This window comes from Mesitornis unicolor, unplaced genomic scaffold (genome assembly GCF_000695765.1).
Source record: "Mesitornis unicolor isolate BGI_N332 unplaced genomic scaffold, ASM69576v1 scaffold180, whole genome shotgun sequence".
Taxonomy (NCBI): Eukaryota; Metazoa; Chordata; class Aves; order Mesitornithiformes; family Mesitornithidae; genus Mesitornis; species Mesitornis unicolor.
The window spans coordinates 63,317-77,593 of record NW_010158833.1 but is presented as its reverse complement, the minus strand read 5'-3'; the positions used below and the strand labels follow the sequence as shown (position 1 = coordinate 77,593).

The following is a 14,277-nucleotide window of genomic DNA, read 5'->3' as shown; positions in this document are numbered from 1 at the left end:
AAAATTGCAGATACACAAAGATGAAGCAATAGTTTGGGGTCTTACTATTTTGAGCTGCTTTTCCTGTAAAATACAACGTGGTGCCAACCAAGCGGGCTCTGAGCTGCTGTAATTCCACAGTGTGAGGAAGCTGCTTAGTGTGGGGAACATGCCTTGAGATAAGACAAATGGTTTGGTGAGAATGGCTGCTCCTAATTAGTCAATGCCACTATATATCTATGTAGTATGTGTATATAAACATACGCACACCTGTGGGTGTATATAAATACAGACCATTTCAGCATTCCCTGGTGTCAAAGAGCCACGTTTTTTGGTGTCACATGAACAGAGTATCTCTCAGTCTACTGATCCCTTTGTTTGAGCTGATACCAAGTATCAGGTCTCATATGCCCCAGTGGTGCAGGCAACTCTGAGGTTTGAAGGGGCAGTGCAAAGTTTAACTAAATGAAGCAGCGAAGCCAGACTGATCAAAAGCCCTCGGGAACTGCAGTGCTACACTTTTAAACTCATTTGTGAACGGCAGCTGACATCTGATGCAGAAACCAAAACACTAGGGCAAGCTCAGTGCTTACTACCTAGTGTGCATCCACACACTAGGAATTTTAGAGTTCAAATACCACAATGTGTATACACTTAAGGGATGGTTTACTAATTAGTGCCAATTACAGAGTAAAATCTTCCTTTAATACCAGAGGAAAACCCAGGACATCTTGCCATTTCTTGAGCGATTCAATGCAGCCGACCTCCTACTGCTTTCTTCTGCAGGGCAGGCTAGTGGGCAGCAGAGGCAGAGAGCACACCTTTAATTAATTTTCAGTACACAAAAATAACCCTCCCCAGTGACTACTCTGTGTTCTAAGACAAAGAGAACCAGAAAACTAAGCGTCCCAAATTACCAAGAAAAAGACATTTTTTCCTCTTTTGTTTGTTTGTTTGTTTTTAAAGCCATTAGAATGTAGCAGAGCATCCTGCTTTCCATGAAAGCACTGGGAAGTGTTTCAGAGAAGCACAGTGGCCAAGGGGTCAGGCTATTGGTTTCAACTAATATAAGACAATTGAAGTGAAAAGTCATACATCTGAAAGATAAAAAAAAAAATGCAGAGCTCTATTACCAAGAAGGTGAACCAGAAAACAGCATACAAAGATAAATGGACAATTCAGTAGTAAGGAGAGGGGGAAGTTCACCTAAGCACTGCTACGGACAGAAGTCCCAGCCACAGGCTCACACTACATAGTATAAGGGACTATTCCCTACAGCTACTTGGACCAACATCAGATACCTTTAATTCTCCACTGATGCCTATTAAATCGCATTAATGCAGCGGAGCTCTCTCATGCCCCAAGAGGTTCCCTCATAGAGAACAAGGCACAGGTGCCAGCTCCAAGAGAGAAGCATTTCTGTCCCATTTCCATTTCCAAACAGAAACGTCAGTGCTTTGTGGAATGCTTGCAAGACCCCATTGTGGCTCCTTGACACCATGCATATGGTGTGTGGGAGCTGCCTTTCTCCTGATATATTAACAGATTTGGGAGCAATTCTTCACCTTGATTGTTAAAGACTAAAACCAAAACAACCATAATCAATTACAGTGTTCAAGGTCCAGGATGAAATGTAAAAATGAGCTTTCAAGGTCAGGGTTTCAGTGGAAATAGATCCTTCCTGACAACAGGCAGAGCTTTCCTGAGCTTAGCAGAGCTGACAGCTACATTTGCAGGACAACTGCACCGTGTACATTTTCAGTGCATTGGAGCAGCAAACAGGAACACATTTAGCTGATTTGGTGCACACAGAAGGGTTAACCTTACATTTCATGACAGAAGTTGCCCCAAATAAAGTCTATGCTATTCAGTCTGGAGGGAAAAGAAATCAATTCTGGTTCCCGTGGGTAGGATTTCACCACTTGATTAGAGAAAGAAATGAATCTTTAAAGTATACTTACAGGAAAAGTATTTGCCATTTGCATGAGAGATAGGAATGGCTGCATCCCAAGTTAATGAAATCAAGTCTTCTGTGTCTGTTTGAGGATTTCTTGTATTTGAATTATGCAAATATCAAATATAACTTCATTGTATAAAACTTCAAAATGAGAGGGCTATCCATACATCCAAGGAGGCCAAAATAATGTCCCCATTCCCCAAACTTCACATTGTTTCATTGAAGGCCAACAAGAGGTTATGATCTGGTCCTACTGCATTGCGTTCCAGCTGTGACAGTCCATTTAGAGGACATTCCTGCCTGTCAGCAAATAAACATTAAGTCATTCTAAATTTCACTTCCATTTGATAAGATTAAAGTAATTCTCTCTTGGAGACAGGGACTCAGAGACAAGCTTTTGAACACAAGTCATGGAACACAAGGAGACTGATGGCCATGTAGGTCATGAAGGAGGGTTTGTTACCCAAATTTTGGACCTTCTTTGCTAATTCAGCATTCTCCCAAAGGAGGATATGGACTCACACAGTGACACACCAAGAAGCAATAAACATAATTTTCTCCCAACCCAGTGGAGGCCTGGGCTTTATGACCAGAGACATGGCTCTACTCCCAGCGCAGGCAAGCACATCACAGACTTGCAGAAATGAAATGATCACACTCTCTAACCCCAGAAACTGAACTAGTTTGGTGTCCATTTGGAAGACTGTCCCTGAACATGTCCTTCTCATGACTAGAAATTTTCTCATTTCTGTCTGTACGCATTCATGGCCCCTGCAGACCTATTAGTTCTTGTGCCAACGCCATCATTTAGATCAATGCAAAGAACGTGGCAATATTTTGTAATATCAAAGTGTTTGCACTGCAGGGCAATGTTTCCTAAATTGTAAATATGCTCTTTATAATAGAAAAGAATGCATTTAAGTGTTGGCTTGGACCAGAAAACAAATAGAAAAGGAAGACAGTTGCAATCAAAAAGCTTTTTAGAATTCAGTAGGCGTGTGTATGAGCAGGAATAGGAAAAGGGATGGGAATCAAGACAATGGAAACTTTCAGTCTCCAGACATTAACTTTTAACAGTGAACTCCCAAGGCTGCCACCAAGTACACTAAGTGGGGAAAATCTTTTAAGAAAGGGCTCAAGAGAAGCACTGAAAGAGAGAAGAGGTTTACACTCTCAAACCTCCACAGGCACAGAGAGATCAGATCTGCTCTGGCTTTGCTTAGAGACTGCTTCAACTGAGGGGCGATGGCCCTTTGCACCCACCACACCAGCAGATAGCAGCTGCCAAAGAACTCCCTCTTTTTGCTCTTCTATTGCTGGTTATTTTTTCTTAAAGATCAAATTAGCAAATCCATACTCAGCATGGATTTAAAGCTCTGTAAATTCAGGGTTAATCAAGGGTACTACGATTTTCAGACTCAGTTCTCTAAGCTGAAGACTTGTACATGCTGGAGGGAAGGTCCTTGCCCCTACAACTAAAACAAAGGCAATTGCAAACTTCTTGACATGAGGCCTGACTTAAACAGAGAGGGATCCATGAGCAGTTTCTAAAGACGCACAGCAAGACTGCTAAGTTTAACTCATTGCACGAGGAGATCAGTTTGATTGTACCTGGAGTCACTCTGCATATGGCTGTTCCTGAATCAGTTTTTCAAGATTTTCAAACCAGGGTACAAACCAGATCTTCCTCTTTCCTTGGTGCTCACTGCCCCAGTGTACTTGCAGACAACTCAAAGCCAGCCATATTCTTCACTTTGCTACATTAAACAACACAGCTTTGTTTCAGCTTCTGTTAAAGGTTCGTCTCTCCCTTCTCCAGTCATCTCTGTGGCCCTTTTCTCCAACCTCAGCATGGGTAATTAGACATTGCCATTAGACATGAACTTTTTCAAAAGTTCAAATGTTAAAAAAGTTGTATTTTAACCCATTGTACTTCAGTAGCTAAGATACCCCCCCAGAATCATTGTCAAAGATATGTGTACCTCTGTAAATATCAATACATGCTTTTATACATTTTGGCAGGAGTTGATGTCATCATTACTACCATGAGAATTTTGGTATTTTGGCCTTCTAGACAAAAAGATTACTTAAACACCATCTTTTGATCACCTGTGACACAAGCCATTTCAGACCTGCATTTCTTTCAACCGGTCCATTGAAAGATCTGCTAATAAGCTTGTGACAGAGTAGTAAGGCTTTTAGCAATTTCACTGTCTGAAGGGCAAGGGCAAACTTAACCAGCAGGCTTGCTTTTAACCTCTGTTTGTCCTTCACCGCACCACGTTAGTTCTTATTTAATGGTTGAAAATCTGATGTGTTAACATCATGCCTACAATAAAGACTGTTTGAATCTCTGTGTACCTCATTGCTGAGGTACTTCAGTCTTTAGTTACCTTAAAAGTTTAATTCTGATTGTTGGCTCAGTCGTAGCAGTTCCAAGAACTTATCTTTTACAGATATCCTTAAGCATTAGTAGGAGATGTGGTTGGTGAAGACCTTCATTCTTAATGCCTTTAAGGGACAAATCTAAGTTCAGTTAATCAACAAATTCAAATGAACAAATATTGGAGCTGATCAGAAGACATACATTTTCACACATGCACACACACAGAAGTAGAAAACACACCCAGTGATGAATACATTTTTTTCTTGAAAAGTTTATGTTTGGGGGACAGAGATGTGTAGGAAAAAAACAACCAAAATTTGAGGGAAAGCATTTTAATTTATTTTTTTATTGTCCAATCAAACTTTTGTTCTCCCATCTTAAAAAGCTCATGTTCCTGTACCTGGCTGAATAAATATGGCATATACAGAAAGTTTCAGATTAAGAGCAGACGTACTGGGACAGACCTAGGATTCCTCTGCTCATTCATTTCTCTCTGTGATGATCCCACATAGACATCTGTGTGAGAAGGAACAAGCATAGAGGCATTTTCCTGTACTAGTCACACCAGGTTTTTGGGACTCTGTAATATCAGAACTTTCTAATGTTGAGATTACATCTTGTTCTTGACAGCACTATCCTTCAAGGTTACATTTAATCTCTTTTGGAGCCCAGTTTTACATTTGGCCTCCACAACAATAAGCACCACAACTTACATTTCACACTTTATGGAAAAAGTGCTAGAATAATTGTAGTTCCTGCAATTTAATAGAAGCGGTAAACATACACTGAACTCCAGGGACTTTTCTAGGAAGAAGCAATCAGGACAGTCTTCTAATATTTCTTCAAATCAAAATTATCTTCAGCAGCACCATGCTAGATATACCACTAAAACAAACGACTGAGCATGAGGCAGCCCTTTTTAGCTATGTAAGACAATAATTACATTCAACCAAAAGCAAGCTGGCAATATTATATGGAGGAGTAAAGCAAGGTGGATTTGCAGAAATGCTATATGAACAGGGACAAAATACTTAGATTACTCTCTGAAAAGGGCCATATCTGAGCTGTTTTGCTGGGTTCAGCTAGAGATTAGAGCAGAACGGCTTCTTGAATATCTGTGCAGATGCTACCTAATAAAACAGGAGAAAAGAAAGCCATTTACGCTGAGTGAGGACAAGGATGGATTGCTAAGCAATGTTATCTTCACTAATGCACTTCTGTGTCTGGGTTTCTTTATACTCATGAGTAAAGTTTAGTTCCCTGGTAATTATTACACATGTGTACCTGTTTGCAGGTGGATGTCAAGTGTTTTTTGAATGCTCATAGAACTCTCTGCATGTTTCTGTAACAAGCATACACTTGCTGTCAGAGAGATCCCCAACTCTAGCTCCATAAGCTGCACTTTCAACTTAAATACGTTCTTTTAAAAATTCATTAGAACATAGTAAGTGCTTTTAAGAGATAATTAAACGCAACAACCAGAGGCCTAAAAGCAGCTCAAGGGGAAACAAGGAAAAGTTAGCTCATAACAATACCAGACCTCTTTCTTAGTTCCACCTTTCCTCACAAGTCACTATTTATACAATTAAGAGGTTCTTGGCAGACTCACTTAATACATAATATTGCAACCTTAGTATTACTCATGCATCCACAACAAAGATCAAAAGGATAGCTGCTTTCTCACTGACGTATAGGGCTAGCATCTAGCAGCATAAACATGCCTATGATGCCCTCAAAAAAAGCTTAAAAACTGCTACAGCACACTGTGCCAAGTGTAAGTTGAAATCTTAACTGTTTATCCAGTGAAAAATAATTTTAAAATTTCTTCTCACTAGTTTTTCAACTGTACCATCTATCCAGTAAAACTGTAGGTTTAGGAACTCACTTGCAACGACAAAAGGGAAGGAAATAATCTTTAACCTACTGGTTGGCAGTTGGTTGGTTCTCAGTTTCTAATGCAAATGTTGCCTTTAGGAAACCAAGAAGTTATGTTGGATAAAATTGAATGCTTCACATTACTACTAAATGCTCAGATATTAAAGCTGTCTTCCATTAAAATTCACAGGCTAGCAGTCATTGTTTAAAGATAATGGTCTTAACAGCAGCTAGAAAAGCAAAAGATTTAATTTTGTGAAATGTGGTATAATTGGAATACGAAACAATAGAAGAATAGATAATGCAGTTAGTTTTCACAGGTGAAGACTTCAATAAATCGTCTGTGAACTTGCCACAAATGAGCCCTGTCTACCGAAACTGGGGAGCTGCAAAAGCAATCTACGTTTGGGAGAGCGTCTGCCTCAGAAGAGATAGCAAGAAAACAGAGAAATTGGAAAATTAATGCTTAAGACAATAGTCTCTTGACCAAAGAATGAGGGCAGTAGACCAAAACTGATGGGACAGGGTTACTTAACATAACTGCTGTGGTCTATCTGAAGACTATCTCCTTCAATTCATTTCATACCTAGAGCAACATCTGTATTTCTACACTTGGATGAAAATAAATTTTCCTGTTTTCTCACCCAAACTTTGAAGACACAGACAGCTTCCAAGATTTCTACTTGTAAGGAAACATGTCCCAGGGAGGGTTTAGCATGATACAGAGTGTGTTTTTCAAAAGCTGAGATGCCACAGCCAGACCTCAGCTCCCCAAGGGCCCCCTGCCTGTTTCTTGGCTCACGCTGCCACAGTGAGGGATGTTGCCTGTACTTCCCTCCTTCCCTCTCTTAACATATACCTCGGCATGCCAGAAAAGCCAAGAGCCAATGGGTTTATTATCTACAGCTTGTATGAGAGAGAGAGAGAGAAAAAGATTAATAAAAGTTTAAAGCCAACACTGGTAACAGACTTTAATGAGGGTTAAAGACTTTGGGCTGAGGCAAGTATAGGGCAGAAGTACTTAAAGAAATCTCAGCGGTCCACTTAGTCTCCGGACAACACAGAAGGTAGACTATAAAGAAGTGAAAGATACTTGTGCAGCATGTGCCACAGGATGAGCTGAGCTGAAGCAGCACACCAACGCCTACAGCTCACTATCAGACCAGGTGAAATGCCACTTTCCTTGTAGGCATCAGCTGAAAGACAGAAGCATGGCCATGATCTTCACTAAGCACCAGTAAAACACTCATTGTCCTCATGGGCTTCTCATGCACTGAAGCAAAGACAGTAGTCATGTGTGCACAGAGACCATACTTGCCAGGGTATCACATATGGAGAATTATGTGGTTTACGCTAGCAGTGAATTTGGTTCTCTGACTACATCATTTACAGGGTTAGGTTGTTTTTTTAAAGCTGCAGACTTTTCATGTTGAGGCAATTTTTAGGTACACTAATGCAAAGTGTAATCACACATTGATTTTTCCATTAAAACTACAAAAGTCTTAAATACCCTGGGGGTGCTGTCCTCAATTAGTCCCTACTCTGCCATTCTTTTTCTCTCTGTACCATTTTGCCATCCCTTGGCGTAGGAGGAAAGGAAGACACTATACTTAAGCCAAAAGCACAATCTTCTATTACATGAGTCCAGTTAAAAGCAGCACAATAGGGAGGAAACTTATGCTGGTTTCTGCTTATGTTCATTTTTAAATTATAGTGTGGGAAAACTGAACATACAGATATCTGGATTTTGGAAGTTTGCCTCGAGTGTATTTTACTGTGGCTGTGTAGTTTTTTTAAACTCAACAGAAGTCCCACAGGTCTTCAGAGGAGGTTGGTTGTACCCAATTGCCCCAAGAAGTCATGATCCTTGAATGCAGCCTTTCCACTGTCATCTGTTGAATAACTGAGCTTCGGTTTTGTGCTGCCAGCATTCATCAGCGTTGATCAGTTTTACCACTGAGACCAGGTTAATACTTTTGCAGAGAAGAGGAAAGCAAAATTTACTGAACACGAGTAGGTAAATCCTTTGCTTTTATCTTTTTTCCAGAAAGCAGCACTTAAAAGAAAAATCTTACTAGTGACAGAGGGTGGGAGTCCCATTCAGTTGAATGGCCAGACCTCGGTCTGTTTGTCTAAGTGTTTCAGGTTCCCTGCTCAGCCCCTGCAACCCATTTCAGTGCTGTCAGTCTCCCACTTGTCTTGTGTAATTCGAAGCCCTGCTCAGTGAAATACATGGATGGAGACACCATAAAAAAACCCCCACATATTTATCTTCAGGCACCTCTCCAACAAAGTCTCTGCAGAAAGGCAGCTGAGTGGAATGATTGAAGAAATGAACCAAGAGGAGTCAATGAAGCCGAGCTTAAAGAACATGGGCTGGAGCTGTGTTCTGGAATCTAATCAATTAGGTTATTCTTTCAATTTTTGTTCTATTCCCAAGCTTTACCATTTTCAGTAAGGAAAAAACCCCAACCAATTTCCAGCCTGTGAAGAAGCATCTAATTTTCCTGTAACAGAAGTCCTACCACTGTCAAGTTATACTGCGCATGAGTCATCTCTAGATGACAACCACGTATTTTTCACAACTACTTTAAGTAATCTGCCTCCTGAAAACCCATTTGCCAAATGCCTTACGAAATACATTTCCTTAGTGATCTTTGGAAAGGCTATTTCTACACACAATACCTCTATTCTGAGCAAAATATTAATCTGCCAGCACTAGTATATGGGGAAAAAATGGTGCGCCAGCTTAAGTTTTAAGAGGTCTTTTTAATTGCTGACTTACAGCTTTATCTAGATTTAGCTTATAGTCAGGTACAGCTGTGTCCATAGTGTTTATGGTGGCATTTGGTATTGCTGTAGAGTAGCTTGGCATCTTTCTAACAGTCACCACCAAAAAAATGACAGGAGAGGGGCCAGGCAGCCCAGCAGACAGGGCACTAGCACAGGTCCAGCAGATGCATTCGTGATTCTCCATAGCATTTGTGGCCTTGGCCAGGTCACTAACTTCTTTCTGTCTAGTTTTTTAAGCCCTCCTCTTCTGCCTATTTTATTTGGATTTAAAGACATGGACTCTCTTTCCTTCTACAGCACTTACCAGAGTCTCAAGAAAGCCTCCAGCTGCTATTGTTCTATAAAGCAGACCAGATCTGAAGCTATCTGTACCATACCACACCACATGAAACCACCACTACTACTGTCTTCACATTGACATTCAGTGTATTTGACATACTTAAGTGCTAGACCAAAGGAAAATACAAAAAATAAACCACCGCCACTCTGCCTTTCTCAGATGGAGGCGCTGCCAATTATGATAAGCAATTCCCTTCCTTGCTCATTAAGGAAGCTGTAGGATATTTGCTGTCCAGACATGTAGGTAAAATTCATCCTGCATCAGAATATCCCAAAGCAGAAAAGCTGCACTTCTGTAGTGATGGGAAAGAGATGGCAGAGAGAATTATCTCCCCTGCTTGGCATGGGTGAGCTGGTGGAGCCAGGCTGGTAGCAGCAGGGTCTGCAGTTATGTGGGTCCAGCTGCAGCTCTGGTTCTTGCCAACTGCTGCAGTTACACCAGTGCTTTAATGCATCTACCTCAACACTTTCATAGCAGCCAGATTACTTTGATAATTCTCTTTTCTGGAAGGAAGAGCTCAGGATGGATGGACCTTTCATCATGGTCAGGAGACAGAAAAGCTCTGCCCAGGTGCTAGCTGGCAAACGGCAAAGCACCCACGATGTCCCACACAGTGTGAAACCTCTGCTCTGCAAACAGAAGAGTATTGCTCCAAAGGGCAAATTGGAAGTGTATACAAAAAAAAGCAGAGGATATAGCAAGGCTAAAGGATTTTTTTATTTCGATGTATCTACTGTGGTAGGCTTGAGTCTGTTTTATACAAAATAATTAAGGCTTTTAGCAGAAGCACAAAACTGAAGCTTCCAATGGAAGTATCACAGAAGCTTTAGAAGCAATAAATTTTTCATCTGGGATAGTCAAAACTCACTTCATTTTGAAGTACAAATTCAGGTCAATGAATCATCATCACAGTACAGCTGCTTTTGTGTAAATGGGGCTTTATATTATTGACCAGATTAAGAAGGATGTAGCCATGGCCAGCAAATGGGCGTGAAGCCACTGGTGCCAAAGCCCACTCAACCAGCAGCTTAGGTGGAGACTTGTCCCATACCACTGCCCTTTCCCAGTGAGCAGGCCACCTGTTATCATTGCCTACAGATTTTTGACTTACATAGTTTCAGCTACGAAAGTGCCTTCTTTATAATTATTCATAATTATTGCATTAGCTGGATCTCACCTTCACAGGATCCTCCCATTACATTCTCCTTTTCTGTTTGCTGTAACTCAGAATATATATAATAATACATATAAGTCTCCAAACTCACGCCTTCTTAAGAGCTCACTGCTATGGTAGCAGGGGCCTGAGCTCACATGCTGGAGCTGCAAGAGGTCCCCAGCAGTACATCACGACCATTTAGGTAACCCTCTGATCACTCTGGTGCTCTCCTTGCTTGGCCCCTTGTCACCTTCCTCCTCCATCACAGCAGTGGTGTCACCCTATCTGGAGCCCATCCTGCAAGTGTCAACACTACCTACGGCAAGGAGTCTTTCATTTTCAGCATTTACAATTCATTGTTATGCATTTTCTCAAGTGCACACAATAACATGACACTAAAAAAGCATCAGTTCCTTCTTGTGTCTCCTACTTAGCTTCTTCTCATCGTCAGAAGATTTATGAATTTAATCTCTGTTTTATAGAACTTATCACTTTTAACAACTAGAAGAAGAAAAAGCTACATTGTTTTTATTGCTGTTAGATGTTTGGAGACATCATGCTATATACTGTCATTTACATTTCACATTAAAAGTGAAATATGTGGGGAATGCACAAGTATTTGTTTTAATTTGACCCATCTGTTAAATGAAAAACAAAGAGGATTTCTAAATCACTATATTTAAATTCAGCAATTTGTAAACAATTTATATGTTCATTTCTTCTGGGTTAAAACTGCCCTAAAGCATCACTCTTATGAAATCTCCAAATTAAATTGCTTTGCATTGTTCTCAGGGATGCAAGCCATTGTTTCTTCCTCTTCAGTTTATTAATTTATTTCCTAACCCAACTAAATTAGCATGACTCCTGTTAAGAGTCTTGCCACCGGAATAATTTTGGGGAATTCACGGAAGCATCAGAAAGCTGAGAGCACAGAGAACATCAGATACTGGCAGCAAATTCTCTTAAGATAAAGGACAAACCAATCACTTCCATTTATCTTTTTAACACATCTGCAAGCAGCACTAGGTCTGCCCTATTCCTTGCTAGACCATCACCAAGCAAGAACAATAACAAGGATGGGAAGAAAAGCCACAGCAATTTACCTTCACTGCTCAACCTAGCTAAAACTTGCTACAGGATTTGGATCTTAGACCAGGCTTTAATGTAGCTGTGGATCATTTACAAGGGAAGAGAGATCCACAGACATGTAAGGATCCCACAACAGCACTTAAAGAGCAGAGCCATATCTCTTTCTCTGCCTTGTGCCACATGCCATATTTAGCATTAGCTGCTAAGCCTCTACCCCAGAAATCAGTGCTGTCAGTGGAGGAAGGATCACCCTTTTAATCATGCAGATACGGGGCCTCTTGTCCCAGACTAACAGGTGCCTTGTGTGAGGAGATGATTTCTTCATTAGATGCTCTTCCTCATGCTCAGAGTGTGCATCTAATGAAGAAATCATCTCCTGCAAAAGCAGGACTAGGTGAGGAAGCAAAGAAAGCTCGTAAAAAAAAAAAGCAATAAAAAGCTAATCTACTTAAAGCTGTAGAAGTGGACAGACCCATGAGTTTCAGTTCCCTCTCTGCACTATCAAGCAGAGCACCAAAAAGCAACCTGGAATACTAGGTCGACTGTGCATTCATGCTCTAAATGGTTCATTTATTATATCCAGTATCATATTAAACAACCCAACAAAACAAGCACTGAGCAGTAATTCAGCAAGGGCATGATTAAGGATGCCTGTAAGAGCATCAACAAATGTGGAGCCTACATGGATCACAGCCCGGAAAGATTCCAAGCTAGTGAAATGACAGCTTGATTAGTTTTGTCTGACAAATGTGGCGAGAGAGATCAGAATCAAGCATACTTCCAAGGTTATATAGGCCTTCAAATAAAACCATGAAAAGAATTCCAAGAGGGTAACAGCAATATGCAAGACCAAATCAACTCTCCAGCCCAGCTTGCTTAATTTTCAGATGTAACATGGCCACAACTGCTGAGGCTAAATAAGTACCCTCCAAGGAGCTTCCCGAATTAACAGGGACATGCTTTTGGAGTGGGACAAGCTTCAGATCTTGCAAGACAATCTTTCCTCCCATCAAGACCCTAACTAAATACGTACATATTTGTAATTTAATGGGAAAACATGCAAGTAGAGCTTCTTTATATCCAGGCAACCGTTGCCTATTGCTACCTGAAAGGTCAAGCAGCAACACCCTGTTACCCATATTGCTGCATATAGACATGCAGTATAACCAAACAACATAAATAGCAGACAGTAAATGGACTTTTCTTTCTTCTTTTCTCCCACCAGTTCTAACAACAAAAACATGCTATTTTCTTACAATATATCATAGCAACCAAAAGTATCCCTCTCCTTCATTTTGCTCCAGTTTCAAACCATACATCCCTTATTTGAGGGAACTTGGTGAGATAAAATGGAAGCTTCTGGGTTTTTCCCAGAAAAAAGGGGAAAGGGGGCAGAAGAGGGGAAGCAGAATAAGACAGAGCTCTTACCTAGGAATAAAATGGTCTGTCTCCTGGAGCTCTTGCCCTCCGAGCTTTCACTTTTTCTTAGACGCTGCTCCTGGTGCCCAAGTCCACCCTTCACTGCCAGAGTTCCTTCCTTGTGGATCATCAGCGTTTTCATCATGCTGCGGCACATGAAGGTGACAGATCCCAGCACTATGATGTAGACAGCAAAGGCGCTGAAGATGCTGGCCTGAAATAGAGACCACTTGGAGGAGAGGTTGGTACAGATGGTCACATTGTGCTTCAGCTCAGGGAGATGGTGCTTGGACGTAGACTCAGTGCAGTCAGTCATACCTTGGTAGCCCTCAACACTTTCCAGGGGATATTCTGTGCCCATGGCAAAGAGCAGGGGCAGAGCCACTATAACAGATGTCCCCCAGACAAAGGCGATGAGCAGCTTTACCGTGCGGGGTCCAGAGACAGCCTTGAACTTGAAGGGGTGGCAGATAGCCACATACCTCTCAAAGCTGAGGGTGGCAACATGCAGCACAGTGGCGTAACTGCAGGTTTCAAAGAGGAAGTAGTAGAGCTTGCAAGCTATATTGCCGCTGGGGGTGGAAAAGGGGCTCCAGATGGCACTGAAGAACTCCATGGGCATGCCCAGCAGGATGACCAGCAGGTCAGAGCAGGCCAGGCTCACCATGTGGTCCGTGACCTCCTTCTGCAGGTAGCCTTTCTTCTGCAGAATTCTGGTGACCTTGATGGTGATGCTGTTGCCCAAGATGCCCGCAACAAATAGGCAGATGTACCCTAAGCCCAAAGTGATCTTGATCCAAAGAGATACCTCAAACTCAGCAATGTGGCTGTGGTCAATGAGATCAGAACAGTCCGATGGGAATGTCTGTACTGCCATGAGCAGCCCCTGAGGGGAGAATGAGCAAGGAAGAGCCTTCCTGCCCTCTCTAATGTTCAAATTTGCAGGAAATAGATCCTTTCTTGCTTTGCCCCTCTCACCAAGACACACAGGTCAGAGCAGTCAGGTACAATGAAGGCGTTTCAACTAGCCACACCTGTGGGTTTTGTTAGCAACAGCCCCCGAGTCAATAAGCCAAGTGGGAAAGTGTTTCAGCTCTTACCTATCTTTATGGCAAATGCCTCTTGCTCCTTTTGGATTTTCCTCCTCTTTTCTCTACTAAGTGAAGCTACAGTTCTCCAGCTCTTCACGGTGTGAACTGCTCTCCTTACAATGCTTGCCTCTTCTCTGAAAAAAAAGAGAGTTTTTGCTTTTGGTCCCAGCCCCAGCAGGAAGTCAGTGTTTC

General features: G+C 41.6%; 1 protein-coding gene across 1 annotated transcript in view; it reads right to left on the bottom strand.

Annotated features, from left to right (window-relative positions):
* Positions 1–13,871, bottom strand: part of GPR39 (G protein-coupled receptor 39) — a 76,772-nt gene extending 62,901 nt beyond the window's left edge. Inside the window, exon 1 of the mRNA XM_010184660.1 lies at positions 13,004–13,871. Within this exon, the coding sequence (XP_010182962.1) occupies positions 13,004–13,871 (868 nt within the window). The remainder of the gene's footprint in view (positions 1–13,003) is intronic.
* Positions 13,872–14,277: the final 406 nt, after the last annotated feature.